Source organism: Chiloscyllium plagiosum, chromosome 25 (assembly GCF_004010195.1).
Source record: "Chiloscyllium plagiosum isolate BGI_BamShark_2017 chromosome 25, ASM401019v2, whole genome shotgun sequence".
Lineage (NCBI taxonomy): Eukaryota > Metazoa > Chordata > Chondrichthyes > Orectolobiformes > Hemiscylliidae > Chiloscyllium > Chiloscyllium plagiosum.
Window position 1 is genome coordinate 5,059,030 of NC_057734.1, and position 16,277 is coordinate 5,075,306.

The following is a 16,277-nucleotide window of genomic DNA, read 5'->3' on the forward strand; positions in this document are numbered from 1 at the left end:
GGAGGAGGTCATGAATAACATCCCTCCTGAAGTCAATAAAGAGTTCCTTGGTTTTGTTAGCATTGAGAGCTAGGTTGTTCTCAGTGCACCATTTTTCCAGGTCTTCCACCTCCCATCTGTAGGCTGTTTCATCGGCCATCCGAGATTCAACTGACTATGGTGGTGTCATTAGCGAACTTGTAAAAGGCATTAGTCTGGTATTTGGCGACGCAGTCATGGGTATACAGCGAGTACAGTAGGGGGCCGAGTACATATCCCGGGGGGCTCCAGTGTAGAGTGTTAGTGAGGATGAAACATTGTCCCCAGTCTTCACTGATTGTGGCCTATGGGTCAGGAAATTGAAGATCCAGTTGCAGAGAGCGGGGCTTAGTCCGAGATTGCTAAATTTAGTAAGGCTGAAGGTCGAAAAGGGCTGACAATTTTTTTAAAAATGTGTAATTTTCTTAGAAGATGACTCTCCTTAAAGTATTAGCATATCTAAAAGCTTGCATTTAAAACTAAAAGTAGTCCTCAAAATTAAAGGTCATGCTAGTCAAATCTGTATACTGAAAAATGACACTACAACGAAATTGAATATGCAATAAGTTTTAGTTAAAACCTTCCTGTTTTTAAATCACATTATTATAATATGCCTCTGAGATTGATCCTCCCAAACATCAACTCCTAAAATATAGGAGTTACAGCGCTTCAGAAAACATGCCACAGAAGATTATCCAGAAGCAATACTTGCTTTGAATTAATTTATCCAATATTCCTTTAGAAATATATGTTTACTAAGTGTTGATTAAAAGATTAGCCAAAATTAAGTCAAAGCTATTTAGGAAAACTAAATGATTTATGGGAACATACAATCTGAGACTGCATGCTAGATCTGATTAATGTCTCTTTAAATTACGACACCATACTGTTCCACAGTGGAGTGAATGCACAACAGAATCTCAAGAAAGCACCTGGCCTCTGCTCTCTGTCTTCAACAATAGGGATGAGTATTGCACAAGAAAAAGAGAACTGTGTGCTCTTTGCAAACTCTTGATGAATACGTTTAAAACATTTTCCCTTTCACAAAGCCATGGTGGCTCTGCCTGACCACACAGATTAAATTTTCTAAATATCCTGTCATAAACTCGATAATGGATTCTAGCACCTTCCTTTCAACAGATGTTAGGTTAACATGTTCATGTTTCCTCCTGGTCGCCTCCTCTCTTCTTGAAGAAAGCAATTACATTTGCAAAGTACTTGTAGGGAAATCATTACTTGGTAAATTGACTGTAATGGAAAAAACAATGATGTTCAATCCCAACTGGAGTCAAAACCATAAGTAACAGATTTTCTAAAATCTCTCTCATGCACTGGGGAAGTGTTTTAATCCATTTTCCCCATTAAATCCACGTCCTTGCTGGCTACCCCATATCTGTTTCACATCCCTTTCACAGTCATACTTGATAGCATTAAGTATCCACTGCATCCTCACACTCACTTTCCAACTCCAGGTTTGTGAACTCCTCTCCTTATAGCTTCTGTTCCCTTCAAACTTCCCTCTCCTGCAACTCATCCTTCCAAGGGACCTATCCTTCTGATGCTCACCTTTCCTCCCCAGTTTTGCTTTGCCTTGTATGATCCACATTAACTGCAAGTGTGACTTGACTACATTAGTATAAGATTCCATGTTTCCATCAACTTTCCGAACTTGGACATACTTTTGACTAATTTTTAAAAATCAACTCATCATGACTGCCCATATACAAGTCTAAGAGGATAAAAGTATTTAGATTTAAATTATTTAAGATGCATGAGAATAAATCAGTCCAGATTCATACACTAAATCAAGTAAATGTTATCTCTCAGGCCCTTATAAATAATTTATCATGTTAAAGATTCCTTTTAATTACCAGCAAATTAAGTTGGATTTGATTGGAGTTATGACAACAAATTTTCCAATTTTGAAGAAAGAACAGAGAAGAGGATAAGGATAATTGTTTTAATTTGTAAGTTTTCGTCTATCTATTAAATTAATTCTGAGTTCCTGCCAAACTTAATTTGAAGAATACAAATACAAACTGCTTAATTCAAAATCCATTAATCTAAATTATAGGATAATTGAAACCATTAAGTTTGAAATTACCACTTTGCTTTCTTAATTAAACTGCACATTTCACATTATTGGACAATTTAGGGGGCTTTACATTATCAGTAGACTGTATCATTAAGATAGGAGAGAAGATTGCTGAAACATCCTGATGCTTGCACAACCAAATCACTGATGAGAAACAAACACTGTTAAGTGAACCATTAGGTCACCAAATTCCTCTTTTCATGTTGTCAACAGACAAAGCACCAAGCAGCAACCCTGCTATTCTTTAGAAAACCTTAATCCATTTAGGTGTCCAACTTTAGCTTCAAGGCATTGAGTATCAAATTAATCTCATGACTCCTGCCAACCAGATATCCCAACCTAATCTAGTCCCATTTGCCAGCACTTGGCCCATATCCCTCTAAACCCTTCCTATTCATATACCCATTGAGATGCCTCTTAAATGTTGCAATTGTACCAGTCTCCACCGCTTCCTCTGGCAGCTCATTCCATTCACACACCACCCACTGCGTGAAAAAGTGCCCCTGGAGTCCCCTCTCACCCTAAACCTATGCCCTCTAGTTCTGGACTCCCCGACCCCAGGGAAAAGACTTTGTCTATTTATCCTGTCCATGCCCCTCATGATTTTATAACCCTCTATGAGGTCATCCCTCAGCTTTCGACGCTCCAGGGAAAATAGCCTCAGCCTATTCAGCCTCTCCCTACAGCTCAAATCCTTCAACCATGGCAACATCCTTCTAAGCCTTTTCTGAACCCTTTCAAGTTTCACAACATCCTTCCAATACGAAGGAGACCAGAATTGCATGCAGTATTCCAACAGTGGCCTAATCAATGTCCTGTACAGCTGCCACATGACCTCCCAATGCCTGAACTCAATACTCTGACCAATAAAGGGAAGCATATCAAATGCCTTCTTCACTATCCTATCTACCTGTGACTCCACTTTCAAGGAGCTATGAACCTGCACTCCCAAGGTCTCTTTGTTCAGCAACACTCCCTAGGACCTTACCATTAAGTATATAAGTCCTGCTAAGATTTGCTTTCCAAAAATGCAACACCTCGCATTTATCTGAATTAAACTCCATCTGCCACTTCTCAGCCCATTGGCCCATCTGATCAAGCTCCCATTGTATGCGGAGGTAACTTTCTTCGCTGTCCACTATTTTGGTGTCATCTGCAAACTTACTAACTGTGCCTCCTATGTTCACATCCAAATCAATTATTTAAATGACGAAAAGCACTGCACCCAACACTGATCCTTGTGGCACACCACTGGTCACAGACCTCCAGTTTGAAAAACAACCCTCCACTACCACCCTCTGTCTTCTACCTTTGAGCCAGTTCTGTATCCAAATGGCTAGTTTTCTCTGTATTCCATGAGATCTAACCAGTCTCCCATATGAAACCTCATCAAACACCTTACTGAAGTCCATATAGACCACGTCTACTGCTCTGCCCTCATCAATCCTCCTTGTTACCTTTTCAAAAAACTCAAGGTCATGTCAAACATTATTTCCGTTTTGCAAAACTATATTGACCCTGTTTAATGGTATACAATCAATAAGGTATCAAAATACGTGCCATTTACGCAATAAGGAGTAATTAAATTGGAATGCAAACAGGTAGTGATAATAATAGGACACCAAACGATCATTTCTGACCCTCCTAAAATAATCATAAGCAAACAGTATAAAAGTGAAAAGGTGGAAAGGAAAGTGCAGGATGGATGGATCAAGTGCACCATTAAAAAATGGTCAAAATTATGTTGAGTTGCAGTAAGTCATAATTCAGCCGCTTACAATGTATTGCTCGTACAAGATGAAGGACTCCAGCCATCATTGCTGAAATCTAATTCTTACCTCCTTGGTCTTCTTCCATTAGCTCGTGTCGGCACCCTTCGACTTGCGGTGGAATAATCAGGTTCTGGCTCCCCATCTAATTCATATCCATCATCATCGGGTCCTAGACTTCTGTGGTCATCTTCAAGTCCATAAGGTTCTGGTTGGAAACGCTCTGGTTGAGATCGGCTCAGGTCAACACTGCCATCTGGCTGCACTTGCGGTTGGGCAACAGCATACTTGTTTCTACCCAGCAATGTGTAATTCTCATCTGGCCTATAGTTGTCTCGTGGCACAAAAGCATAGCGTGGGCGGTAATGTACACCTCGTGATAGGCTTCCATAGTTATCAGATACATCAGCAAATCCATCCTGACCAGTGTATGAACGGTACATATCATGGCGATTCTCGTATGCATCGGGATAGTTGGTATAGCCTCTGGTTAAAGTAGAATTTGCTTGTGGTGTAATATAACGGTCTCCATTTTTCATGTATCTTCTGTCAATAGAATCTGTACAACTGCCAGCAGGAGAAGACCCCTCTGCAGGCAATCCATCTGGCCCAAGTGGCACCTGCCGAACGGTTCGAGTTGTCACAGTTTTAACCACTTTAGTAACCTGCAAACAAATTGAATAAAAATGTTCAAGAGCATAAGGATTAACAAGAACTTCACAACAGTAGAGTAATACTAATCTCACCAGAAATTCAACAAAGAGAAACCAGATTTATTCAAGTGTTGGTAAGGCATAGATATTGATGTACAGCAGGGTATAAACACTTGAATATGCTATTTATTTTAAACAATTCTCTGGAGACTCAAATGAAAGAATCATGCAAATGCTTCAAATGTACAAGGATTGATGTGAAATCAATTTATTGGTGAACACAAAAAGCAATCCAAAAGTTGCAAATATGCAGATGAATCAGATCAGGAAAAATGAATATTATATAGCAAAAACATCAAATAATGTAAACATTTTAATGGATTCATTGCAGTCTCTTAACCAAGTGGAAATTTTGATTTTCCAAAATATAATAATGTAGCTGAAGCTTTCAATCTATAACTAAAATTGAAACTGGTTTAAAATAAATAGAAAATCATCAGAAGTAGAGAATATTTCATATAAAAAGTGCTTTTTCTTCCCTTCGGTGGCCAAACCTATTCTCTTCCTGTACTCACAATGCCAACTCTTTGTTGAGCTATGTCTACTGTGGCTTTCCAGCATGCTTCATTTCAGGTACAAGCCTCAACTGCAGCAGGTGAAAATTGATCACAAACAAAATTTGAGATCCTTGGGCTATACAGCAAAACCAATTAAGGCCTTTAGCAGCTGAGCTTCTGGGGGTAGCCCAGCACATTTTCAAAAACTTCATCTCTGACATTTTCAATTAAATAATCAGTTGGAGTTGAGAACGCTTGGGGAGGGATTTGAAGGCGAGTAACGGAACTGCATCTCCCGTCATACCATTACCTCTGAACGTGGATAACAAACATCATCTGCGTCCTATAGCTGTTCATCCATTGTTCTAATTACAAATACAGCTGAGGCATGGATAACACTACAGCTGTCATGCTGCCCATTATTGTTGGATAATAAATTAATCATGTTCACTTTGAAGAGCAACTGTTCACATTCAGAATGCAAAATGAATAGCATGTTATTTGCTCAAATGTTAATATTAAAAGACTCAAGTTCGGAGCTGGAAGAATTGACTCAAACATTGTCACATATGTTAAAAAACTCATGCTTTGTTGATTCCAACATGCAAAAATAAAATCATCCTTTCAGAGACATCAGAATACTTCTCACAAATTAAGGTCTCACTACTGGGAAATTTAAATTCAATAATCTTACAACTATACATCCAACACTCAGTCTCAACTTAGTGTTGAGATGGTGAACGAACACAACATGGATTATGATGCTGCTAACCTGGCAATAGAATTAAACACCAAAGAAAAAAAAACTAATCTTGCAATTGACTATTTAAAACACATGAATGATGAGCAAACTTGGATTAATACTGGGCACGTAACAATCAGAATTTCCACAACAGGAGAAGGTGCACTGGACAACAATTTTGACAACCATCATTACCAAGCAGGAGTTGGCATTTCACAGGGTATGGAACTTTGATATAAGCTTATAAAAGCAATGCAGGGACTCTTGTGGTGCAGTCCCTACCTCTCGGCCAGGAGGCCTAGGTTCAAGTCGCACCTGCTCCAGAGGTATGTATAACATCTCTGAACAGGTTGATAAATTCCTAAGAAAGCAATGCAATCAAACCAATAAGACTCATGTGAAGGCCCAATGTTTCACTAATCAAGAGAGGTTCCTCTATTTCCAAATTAATAGCAGGATTATGATTATTGTTTTGAACATAGTTATACATCACAAAATCATTTCAAAGAGTAAACTCAAGCAGCACTGTATGTCATATGAGTATGTATAGATATCTGCCATTAATTAGTTCAAATATTACTTTCTAAATTAGCATTCTCTGCTTAAACCAACATGATTACTAGAATTTAAAATTACTAACTTGTAAAGAAACAAACCACTATGCACAAATATCTATCACTGATTCAAATCAGTAACGAGAACGATTCTGGAATATTACAAAGGTGCTTTATTTGATGTGCTGCTGAGATATAAAACAACAAATTGGGCTGTGATTTTTAGACCACCATTGAATGAACTGTCAACATTGAATAAGGAAGCTTCATACCAAAATGAACATTCCACAATTCAGAACATTGAACTGTACGTAATAACTTGCCTAAGAGCAAGGAGTCCATTAAGAAAGTGTGGACCTGGCATCAGTGAATAAAGCTGTGTCACAATGCCAGAGAGGGACATGTCATTCAGGGTGCAGCCATATTTGAATTTGTACAGCAATACATCTTGATTAATCTTCAGTCAGTTGCAACATGAGTGACAGCATAACTTCAAGCCAAGTCCTGGTTGGTTTGTTACTTAGAATGACATGGGGAGACATTAATAATGCCGTTTCAGCTGGACACAGTACAAAACAATTACATAAAGACCTCTAGGTCAGTATTAAATTGAAGCAGAATATGTTTGTGTGTTTTGCTTGTAAAGGTAATCCCACTAATAAACTCAAAAATATTCATGGGTTTCCACACTTGCTCAGTGCTCTCCCCTGCACCCTATCCTGTTCCAGGTCCAATGTGGAATAAAGTGTTGCTGGCTGTTTAAAAACAAATACTGCAGTCGCCAGTGGCAGGTGGAGACCTTATTGATAGCCAAGGCACAAGACTTCAAAAAGCGAGCATGTTACCATGGCAACGGGTTGTTCTTGTGGAAACCCATCACTAACCTTTGGTGAAAAATGCTTCTTACAGAAATAGTATGTGGCCAACTAAATGCTTGTTTAAAGGATAAATCAAATGGCTGTTCTATATTTAGGCACATATACACTCCTTGGCTTCTCCAATTAATTAAAGACAGTGTTATGTGCAGAAATCTGCATGTTGACAGGGGGGTCACAACAGAAATACTGGATTCTGAGAGAAGAATGTAGTCAATTAAACTGGCTGTAATCCAGTACTGTGGCTCAGATTTTGGCAATGATAAACAAATGCCTAGCATAAGCGGTTGTTAAGCACATCTGTGCCAACAAAGACCACTGTGTTCAATCGTGCTCAAAAAGTACCTCATCAGATAAGCTACTTCTAACAAATGTCAATCGAAGACCAGTTTTGCTCAAGATATGTACTCACAACGTCATATATTATAGCAGGTACCCCTAGGCTCTCTGAATCAGAAATTACAAAACCCTCCGCTCCTGTCAGGACTTCATTCCAATCCAAGCTGTTCAGGGTTTTGGGACAGGGCTGAACATTCCTGTGTTGTGCAAAGCATTGTTAAGCCACTTATAACTGCATAGGAAGGTTCTGTGAAATGAGGAGGGTGGACTATATCTTTTCATTTTGGGCATTAAAAAAAAACTGAACTGAAATGAGAAGTATGTTTTAAAACCTATGTTTTGGAGGGTGGTTTATGCTTTCAAAAGAAAGTAACCGTACATACATAGCAAGCATCACATCAACTATCGTTCAAATTGCAGTGATTTGGAGCCAAGGTGTACCAATGTAGCTTTTGCTGGCAAGTTGATTGGTCCATGGATTCATAACCAGTTATCGATGACAGAGACATTTTGCCTGTGATTAGTTCTCAGATTGCTGAGCAGCTTGGAGCTGGGAATAAGTTAGATAGAAAAGTGTTCAGTTCTTCCCAGTTCAGAAACAGTGCCGATGTTCTCTGCAGATAAAACTGACTTTAAAATTAAACAAAGCTCATCTTTCCTGCAACGGTTATTGTAAGCTGCAACTTTTAAGTTTAACAACTGCAATAACCGACACTTTAAAAGTTAGAGACTTTTTTTTTTAAGTGAAGCAACAATATTGTGTTTCTTACCGACCAGTGGAAATATCTGAAGAAAAATAAATGGAGCAACATGCTGGCCAACAGAAGAATCAAAGATCAGTTAACAACAGTACCGCGGAACAAAGACGAATTATATAGTCTTTCCAGTTGGTCCTCTCTGCCAATAACCTATTGTTCCCTATTCGACTGTATACGGGTGAGTTGACAGGGGATGAGGATTTTAATTTGCAGCATTATATGCCAGCAGTTTACTCGTAGCCAGAGTCTTATAATCAATACTAATCTCTTGTTGAGAATAGAAACAGAGTCCATGCATTCCATCAACCTGGGCCTGAAAGTCAGATAAATTGGCAACTTAGAGTACTTTATGAAATATTTTACTTTGGAGAATAGCAGGCCTATTTCCAGTACGCCATACCAGAAGTGTTGAAGTGTAGACCAGAATTTTGTGCTGCAAGAAATCAAACCTTCCTGTCATCATAGGGTCATTAGATTTTGAGAAACAAATAAAACTGGCATGTTTACCCTCCAAACTCCCAGAAGCATGCTGATCTTGAAGTTGCAGTAATCCAATTCCATAACATTAGCACAAAGAGCTCATATTCCAGCAAAGCAAGACTAAATTATCACTTACTTCTCGAAGTAATAAGTTGCTAGCTCTGTCAGTATCCAAATACTGAACAAGGGAACGCAAACTCTTATAAAACACTAGCAAAGGCAACATTTCAGATCAATTACAGGCCACACCTTGCATCCTGGGACTATCCCTATCATTTGCACACAAGGAAGACTATATTTGTAACACCATGCAAAGCACAATAATGGCTGTTCGCTCACCAAATTGTCAGTTCCCAGATATTTACTCAAATATAACTAAACATGGTCAAAAATGCCTCATTATAATGTTATTTCAGAACACACTGACTTCTTTTGAAACTAAATTAATTTTTCTTCCAACTTAATTAATGTCACTTTCTATCCCCATTGTGCTGAAACAAATTAGATGTCATCAGATGTAATAAATACTGCCACATCTTAATTGGTAGTGTTATGGACTAGACCAGGCCACTCAAAACATTCTTAAGCAGGCAGCCCAGACCATAACTTTGCGATTTGTTTCGGCAAGTGTACAGTGAAAATTACCCGGATTAAGTTAGCGAGATTGACTACCAGGTTTAAATCAAACAAAAAAATCTCTTCACAAAATTACATAATAAAACATGAAGAACAGAATAACGCGCCCCTACAGAACTCAGTCTATCCAAACTAGACTTAAGTATTTGTTCCAAATATACACAACAGTACCTATAAGCAAACTTCCTTTTAAAACACAGTACTAAAAAAGGTCAGATGGCTTACAGGTTGAAGTTAGAGAGGCAGAGGAGAGAGTTTACACACAGCTCACTGTTGAACTCCCACCTGTTCTGGACTGAACTAAATTGCTCAGCTAGAGAGCTGACCACTCCCCCTTCATTATACAGGTCACTTCTAAAACCTGACCACTTTGGCCTGAAGTCTCATCTGTTTACCTATAAAGAAAAGGCCTCAAAATCCTTTTCATCTCTGCACTAAACTAGACTGATCGGAGCCCGGCCTAGTGTATTACCCCTCTGAAAAAAAATCAAGGATAGAGTCTCCTTGAGCCAAGGAACAGCTTTTAGAGAAAAAAAACTAGCTCTGCATAATTTGCTCCCTTGACATACATTCTCAAGAAAACCAAAGAAAAAGAAAATATATGAAATTTGCTTCAGAGTAGCACAATAATTTTGGAATAGCAGGATAAAAATGTATCAAGTGAAGTAGCAGAGAAGGATGGATATACTGAAATGGGTGATTGTGAGAACAGTTGAGTGTGATCTCCATTGCTGTTAAAATATGGCCTCTTAAGGGAAAAGCAAAGATTTTTTACCTTTGTTTCAGTCCGTCTTATAGTTCCATCATCTGATGTTACCACAGATACATGAGAGGTGGGAGTGCCTGGGTCCTCTTCAACTGTAACAGTTTCTTCCACCAACTCCTGCGGCTCCTGCATCGTTTTCTTTGAAGTTAGATTACTGGGGCTTTGTTCCTGCAAATTAAGCGTAATATGTTGTAAGCTGTGGCTAATTGCATAGCACATGTTGATTTATCTTTCTCAATATTTATTTGTGCTGACTTAAATCAGCTTTTTTGCTGGATAATGCAGGAAGTTCACTAAATTGAATTCAGAAGGTACATCACAGATTTCCACTTCCCCCCCTCAGGAAGACCTAACCATCTCCCATGAATGAGGCCCTTAATGCCAGAAAATTAGCAATGTTACAGAAAAGGTAAAATGTAAATCATAAAATCATGGGGTTAGAAGTTCAGTTGCAAAATCGCTTAGACAGCAGAGCTACATGAAATAGTAATACACAAGGAAAGGGCTCATGGTTTTCTTTGGGGTGGGAGGGGGATGAGAAGGCGTTAAGATTAGCAAGGAGAGGGAATTAGCTGACAGGATGGAGCCAGCAGGGATATATGAGGCAGCTTGAAGTTAGGATTGAGTGCATCAAGGATCAGTGCTGAGGTCTCAGCTATTTACAATCTGTATTCATAACATACGTTGACTAAATGAAGCTCTATGGGGAGAAATGCTGCGAAGAGAAACAGGTTGAAAAGTGAGACAGATAGATTGAGTTTTTTTAATTCCTTCTGCTTGATGTTAGTGACAGTGGCTAGAACAAGGGAATGTAAAGGGATATAGAGTGTAGGAACGTAGAGTTGACATTAAAATCAGATCAACCATGATTTCGTGGAATAGCAGAGCAGGCTCAAAGGGCTGAGTGGCCAAGTCTGAAATATGTTCATGCAAACAAGGATCAAGGCTGAGATCAAGAGAGTTCGGTGTCTCAGGTCATTACTGGATGTGGAGGCAAGGAGAGGAAGTAGATTTGAAACCCAAGGTTAACCATGTTCATAGTGAATGGTAGATCAGAACTTAATGGACTGTATGGTCCTGTCTTGTTCCTAAATTATGTTCTTATACTGTGACCAGTATACTTTTAGTTCGACATTTCTATCTTCAAAATAAAAAATGTTTTCCATATTTGATTTAAGCTAACAGATTTATAGAGTTATAGTCATAGAGATGTACAGCACGGAAACAGATCTTTTGGTCAAACATGTCCATGCCGACCAGATATCCCAACCTAATCTAAAGAAATCATTTAGGTCCAATTTTGTAGCCGTCAAATATCTGAATTTCAAGCTCACAGGATGACTCTCAAAATGCCAGAGTCACCACCTGATTAACATGTGCGTTATCAGTCGACAACAGTCAGTAATATAGCTGAAAACAGTTCTATTTTAACTACCTGGCTCAGGAAAGTTTGCCCATGAATATTCAGCAACAACCCAAAAGATCCTCAAAGAACACCACCTTTACTTGCTCAGTATTTACTCGGCTTGTGCAGTAGACAGGATTGGCTCCTCTAACCATAGATGATCAATTAACAGTCACTACTCAGGAAAGATTGTGCTAATGCTCTAATATATTCATTACTATCCTAATAAGCTTCCAAATCTTTCTCTGCTACCAGTTAAAGTAGTACAACTGAACTAGTAAACACATTTTCCAAATAGTCATTTCTAACACCATGTTATTACGTTTACAAAAGCTGCTGGGGCAGTGAAGTTATAATTGGGAATATCTATAATCATATTCTAAATTTCGAAGTACTACAGCTCCTTCTTTATTGTTGCTAGGTAGGAATGAAATGAATGTATCAGTTAAATACTGCAAGTATTGCGTCAACCAAAACATCCAAGAATAACAGATTCAGTAGCATGAGCTGTGATGTTTCCTCCTAACAGCTCAAACAAACTTGTTCTAATCCCAGCATTTACTTGGCAGGTTTCCTCCTTGCCAGATTCTCTTACGTGCCATGTGGTCGGTATTAACGATAAAATTTCTCCCAGTCTCAACATCAAATTAGAGATAGCAAGTATGCAACAGGCTAATGACCAAGTTAAAATAAACTCCCAGGTTACATTACAATTCAAGAAAGAAAAGGTCGAAATGTTCAGATAGAGGATCTGGATCGGTGCAGGCTTGGAGGGCCAAAGGGCCTGTTCCTGTGCTGGAATTTTCTTTGTTCTTCTTTGTTTAAAATAATGATTTTACAATTCCTAAAACTTATACTTTCTGCACTCATTTTTTTTCTCATATGAGAACAACTGTTCCAATCAATATATTTCAGCACCACTACTCCAAGAACGCATAAAGGTACATAAATCCCTGGACGTGAGCAGGTGTATCAGAGAACTCTTTGGGAAGCTGGAAGTGATTACTGGACCCTTTGCTGAGATATTTGTGTCAGCAATAGCTGCAATTAAGACTGGAGGTTGGCTAACATGGTGCCACTATTTAAGAAAGGTAGTAAGGAAAATCCAGGGAACCGTAGACCAGTGAGCCCGACATTGGTGATGGGCAAGGAGGCTAGTACAATTGCAACATTTAAAAGGCATCTAGAATGTGTATATGAATAGGAAGGGTTTGGAGGGCCGCGAGCTGGCAGGTGGATCTAGATTGGGTTGGGATATCTGTCAGCATGGACAAGGTGGACAAGGTGTTTCTGTGCTGTACATCTTTGTGACTCTACGTTGTTGGAGGGACTCCTGAAGGACAGGATTTATATGCATTTGGAAAGGCAAGGACTGATGAGGAGATAGTCAACATGGCTTTATACATGGGAAATCATGTCTCAGAACTTGGAGTTTTTTTAAAGTAATGGAGAGGATTCATGAGGGCAGAGCAGTGAACATTTTCTATATGGACTTCAGTTAAGCATTCAACAAGGTTCCTCATGGTAGACCGGTTAGTAAGGTTAGATCACATAGCAAACAAGGAGAACTAGCTATTTGGATATGGAACTGGCTCAAAGATAGAAGACAGAGGGTGATGGTGGAGGGTTGCTTTTCAGACTGGAGGCCTGTGGCCAGCGGTATGCCACAAGGATCAGCGCTGGGTACACTGCTTTTCATCATTTATATAAATGATTTGGATCTGAGCATAAGGGGTATAGTTAGTAAGTTTGCAGATAACACCAAAATTGGAGGTCAAGTGGACAGCAAAGAAGGTTACCTCAAAACAACAAAATGTTGATCGTGCAGTAGCAGATGGAGTTTAATTTAGATAAATGCGAGATGTTATATTTTGGAAAGGCAAATGATGGCAGGACTTATACACTTAATGGGTGGGTGGGGGGGGGCGGGGTGCTAAGATCCTGGGGAGTGTTGCTGAACAAAGAGACCTTGGACTGCAGGTTCATAGTTCCTTGAAATTGAAGTCACAGGTAGATAGGATAGTGAAGGCAGCATTTGGTATGCTTGCCTTTATTAATCCGTGCATCGAGTACAAAAGTTGGGAGGTCATGCTGCAGGTGTACAGGACATAGGTTAGGCCACTTTTGGAACACTGCATGCAATTCCGATCTCCTTGCTACAAGAAAGATGTTGTGAAACTTGGAAGGATTCAGAAAAGCTTGACAAGGATGTTGCCAGTATTAGGGGGTTTGAGCTATAGGGAGAGGCTGAAAAGGCTGGGGCTGTTTTCCCTGGTGCATTGGAGGCTGAGAGGTGACCTTATAGAGATTTATAAAATCATGAGGGGCATGGACACTGTTGTTATGTAGATGTGGGTGTACTGTATCTTTGAGAGAGTTAAAAGCTAGCAGAACTACCTGACAGCACCAAGTGTTCTGACCAAGATATAATGTAACATGTGGTCCAGTAGCTAGTGTAGCTGGCTGCCTGGAAACGACAAAACAGATTTGAATTAGGTCAATCTGTTTAAATTATGCCTCGAAAAATACTAAACTCCAACCAAGTTTGAGTTTAGTATATGGATATTCTTAAAAGCCAATGGCACAATCCAATGCTTTGGGGGTATAAGACCGGGGAAAATTGAACAGTTGGGAGGAGAACTGCCAAGCTATCAGCATCTGCAGACTGCCTAGAAAAATAGCTCTACTAAAAAGATACCTTTATCAACCAGTAACCTGTGAAACAGAAATCCCTAAGAAGAAAAGAAGACAGAGGAAGATAGAAAAAGAAGATTCAACATCTGGCTGGTTTTGAAAATTTGTATTTTTGGTAAATCTTAATTGGAGGGTTTATTAGACTAGGTATTGTAGATAGGGAAGGTAAAAGATAGGTTAGAGGAAGGAGTTGTAAATAGTTTTAGTTAATTATTCTCTGTTATACGTTAGGAAATAAAGTTGTTAATTTTCACTTGGGCTCTTGAATTTTCACAGATTACTGCATGGGATAGATCTTTTCTGTATTGCTGGTTTAAACTATGCAGGAGGGTTTACCCAGGGTCGTACCAATAGGGTGACGAGACAAGGTCCCTGGGGTGGGAGAGTCCAAAACTAGAGAGAATAGGTTTAAGGTAAGAGGGGAAAGATTTAAAAAGGACATAAGTAAAGGGCAAACTTTTCACGCAGAGGGTGATGTGTGAAAGTAGTAGTGGTGGAGACTGGTATAATTACTACATTTAAAAGGATGGGTACATGTAAAGGAAAGATTTAGAGGGATATGGGCCAAATGCTGGCAAATGGGACTAGATGTATTTAGGATATCTAGTTAACATTGATCAGTTGGACCAAAGGGTCTGTTTCAGTGCTGCACATCTCTATGACTAACTTCTCAATTCCTTGAAACTTCCAATTTAAAACAAAATTGCAACCTCTTTTCCAGCCTCTATATTGAAGCCTTTTTCTCCAACTGTCCCAGAACATAATATACAAATGCAGAATAATTATTAAGCCTGTAGAGCACATACACACTCATCCCATTTATAAGACTGCCTTATTACAAACAGCAACATAAAAAAGGCCACTAATTTACAAAGTTTAATGGAGTGATAAATTATGACTACACACTCACTTGATTTCTTTTTAATATGTGTATGCACATAATATTAAGCAGATTAAAAAAGTCAGCTTTTTATCTCATTACCTACTTTTTCCCCAATTCTCAAAGTTTTGATTTGGAGATGCCGGTGTTGGACTGGGGTGTACAAAGTTAAAAATCACAACACCAGGTTATAGTCCAACAGGTTTAATTGGAAGCACACTAGCTTTCGGAGCGACGCTCCTTCATCAGGTGATTGTGGAGGGCTCGATCGTAACACAGAATTTATAGCCGTAAATTCTGTGTTACGATCGAGCCCTCCACAATCACCAGATGAAGGAGCGTCGCTCCGAAAGCTAGTGTGCTTCCAATTAAATCTGTTGGACTCTAACCTGGTGTTGTGAGATTTTTAACTTTTCTCAAAGTTTGTTAGATTTTTATCACTTTATTTCAAATTATTTCAGAGATTTTGCAACTACTGTGCATGCTCGGGGTTGTCAACTAAGTTTGACTTAACCTCAATATACTTTTTAATATCCTATCATCTGAAAACACCAGTAAAAAGTGTTGAATGTCCCTTGCATTAAATCAGGGCTGTTCAGACACCAGATAATATAGCAGCTGGGCCATACCATAACAGTGCTTTCTTGGATTCAGAGAATAGTGGCACAGACTATTATTTAAAATATACAAGAACTTAACCAAAAGACAACCAGTTAAGAGCTCACTACTCTTGGTTAATTGTCCTTCTTGTAAACAATAACTATGGTATTAAATTTTTCTATTTTGCCCCAAATAGTAGCTATCAACAGGAAAACTTGTGCCCAACTGGTTATTACTCTTCACCACATAATTTGACTATACTTCAAAAGTAGTCAAAGGGTTGGAGATAAATAACAACTTTTGAATATTTCAATGTTAACGACAAACATTGTTTGCTTTCATGCACACACTGAAAATATGGCAGTTTCTCCAAGATGCTATACTGTTTTCCATGTTTAACACCATTCGCACCAGTAACTGGAGAATGTCTCATTTCACCTTATCCAAGACTCTTGA

At 38.9% G+C, this 16,277-nt stretch overlaps 1 protein-coding gene across 15 annotated transcripts in view; it reads right to left on the reverse strand.

The window, feature by feature from the left end:
* arvcfb (ARVCF delta catenin family member b) overlaps positions 1-16,277 on the reverse strand; it is a 315,865-nt gene that overhangs the window by 101,808 nt on the left and 197,780 nt on the right. For all 15 annotated transcript variants that reach the window (XM_043715403.1, XM_043715405.1, XM_043715417.1 and 12 more), the window contains 2 exons: positions 10,252-10,410; positions 3,952-4,547 (listed from right to left, as the gene is read on the reverse strand). In XM_043715403.1, the coding sequence (XP_043571338.1) occupies positions 3,952-4,547; positions 10,252-10,410 (755 nt within the window). The remainder of the gene's footprint in view (positions 1-3,951; positions 4,548-10,251; positions 10,411-16,277) is intronic.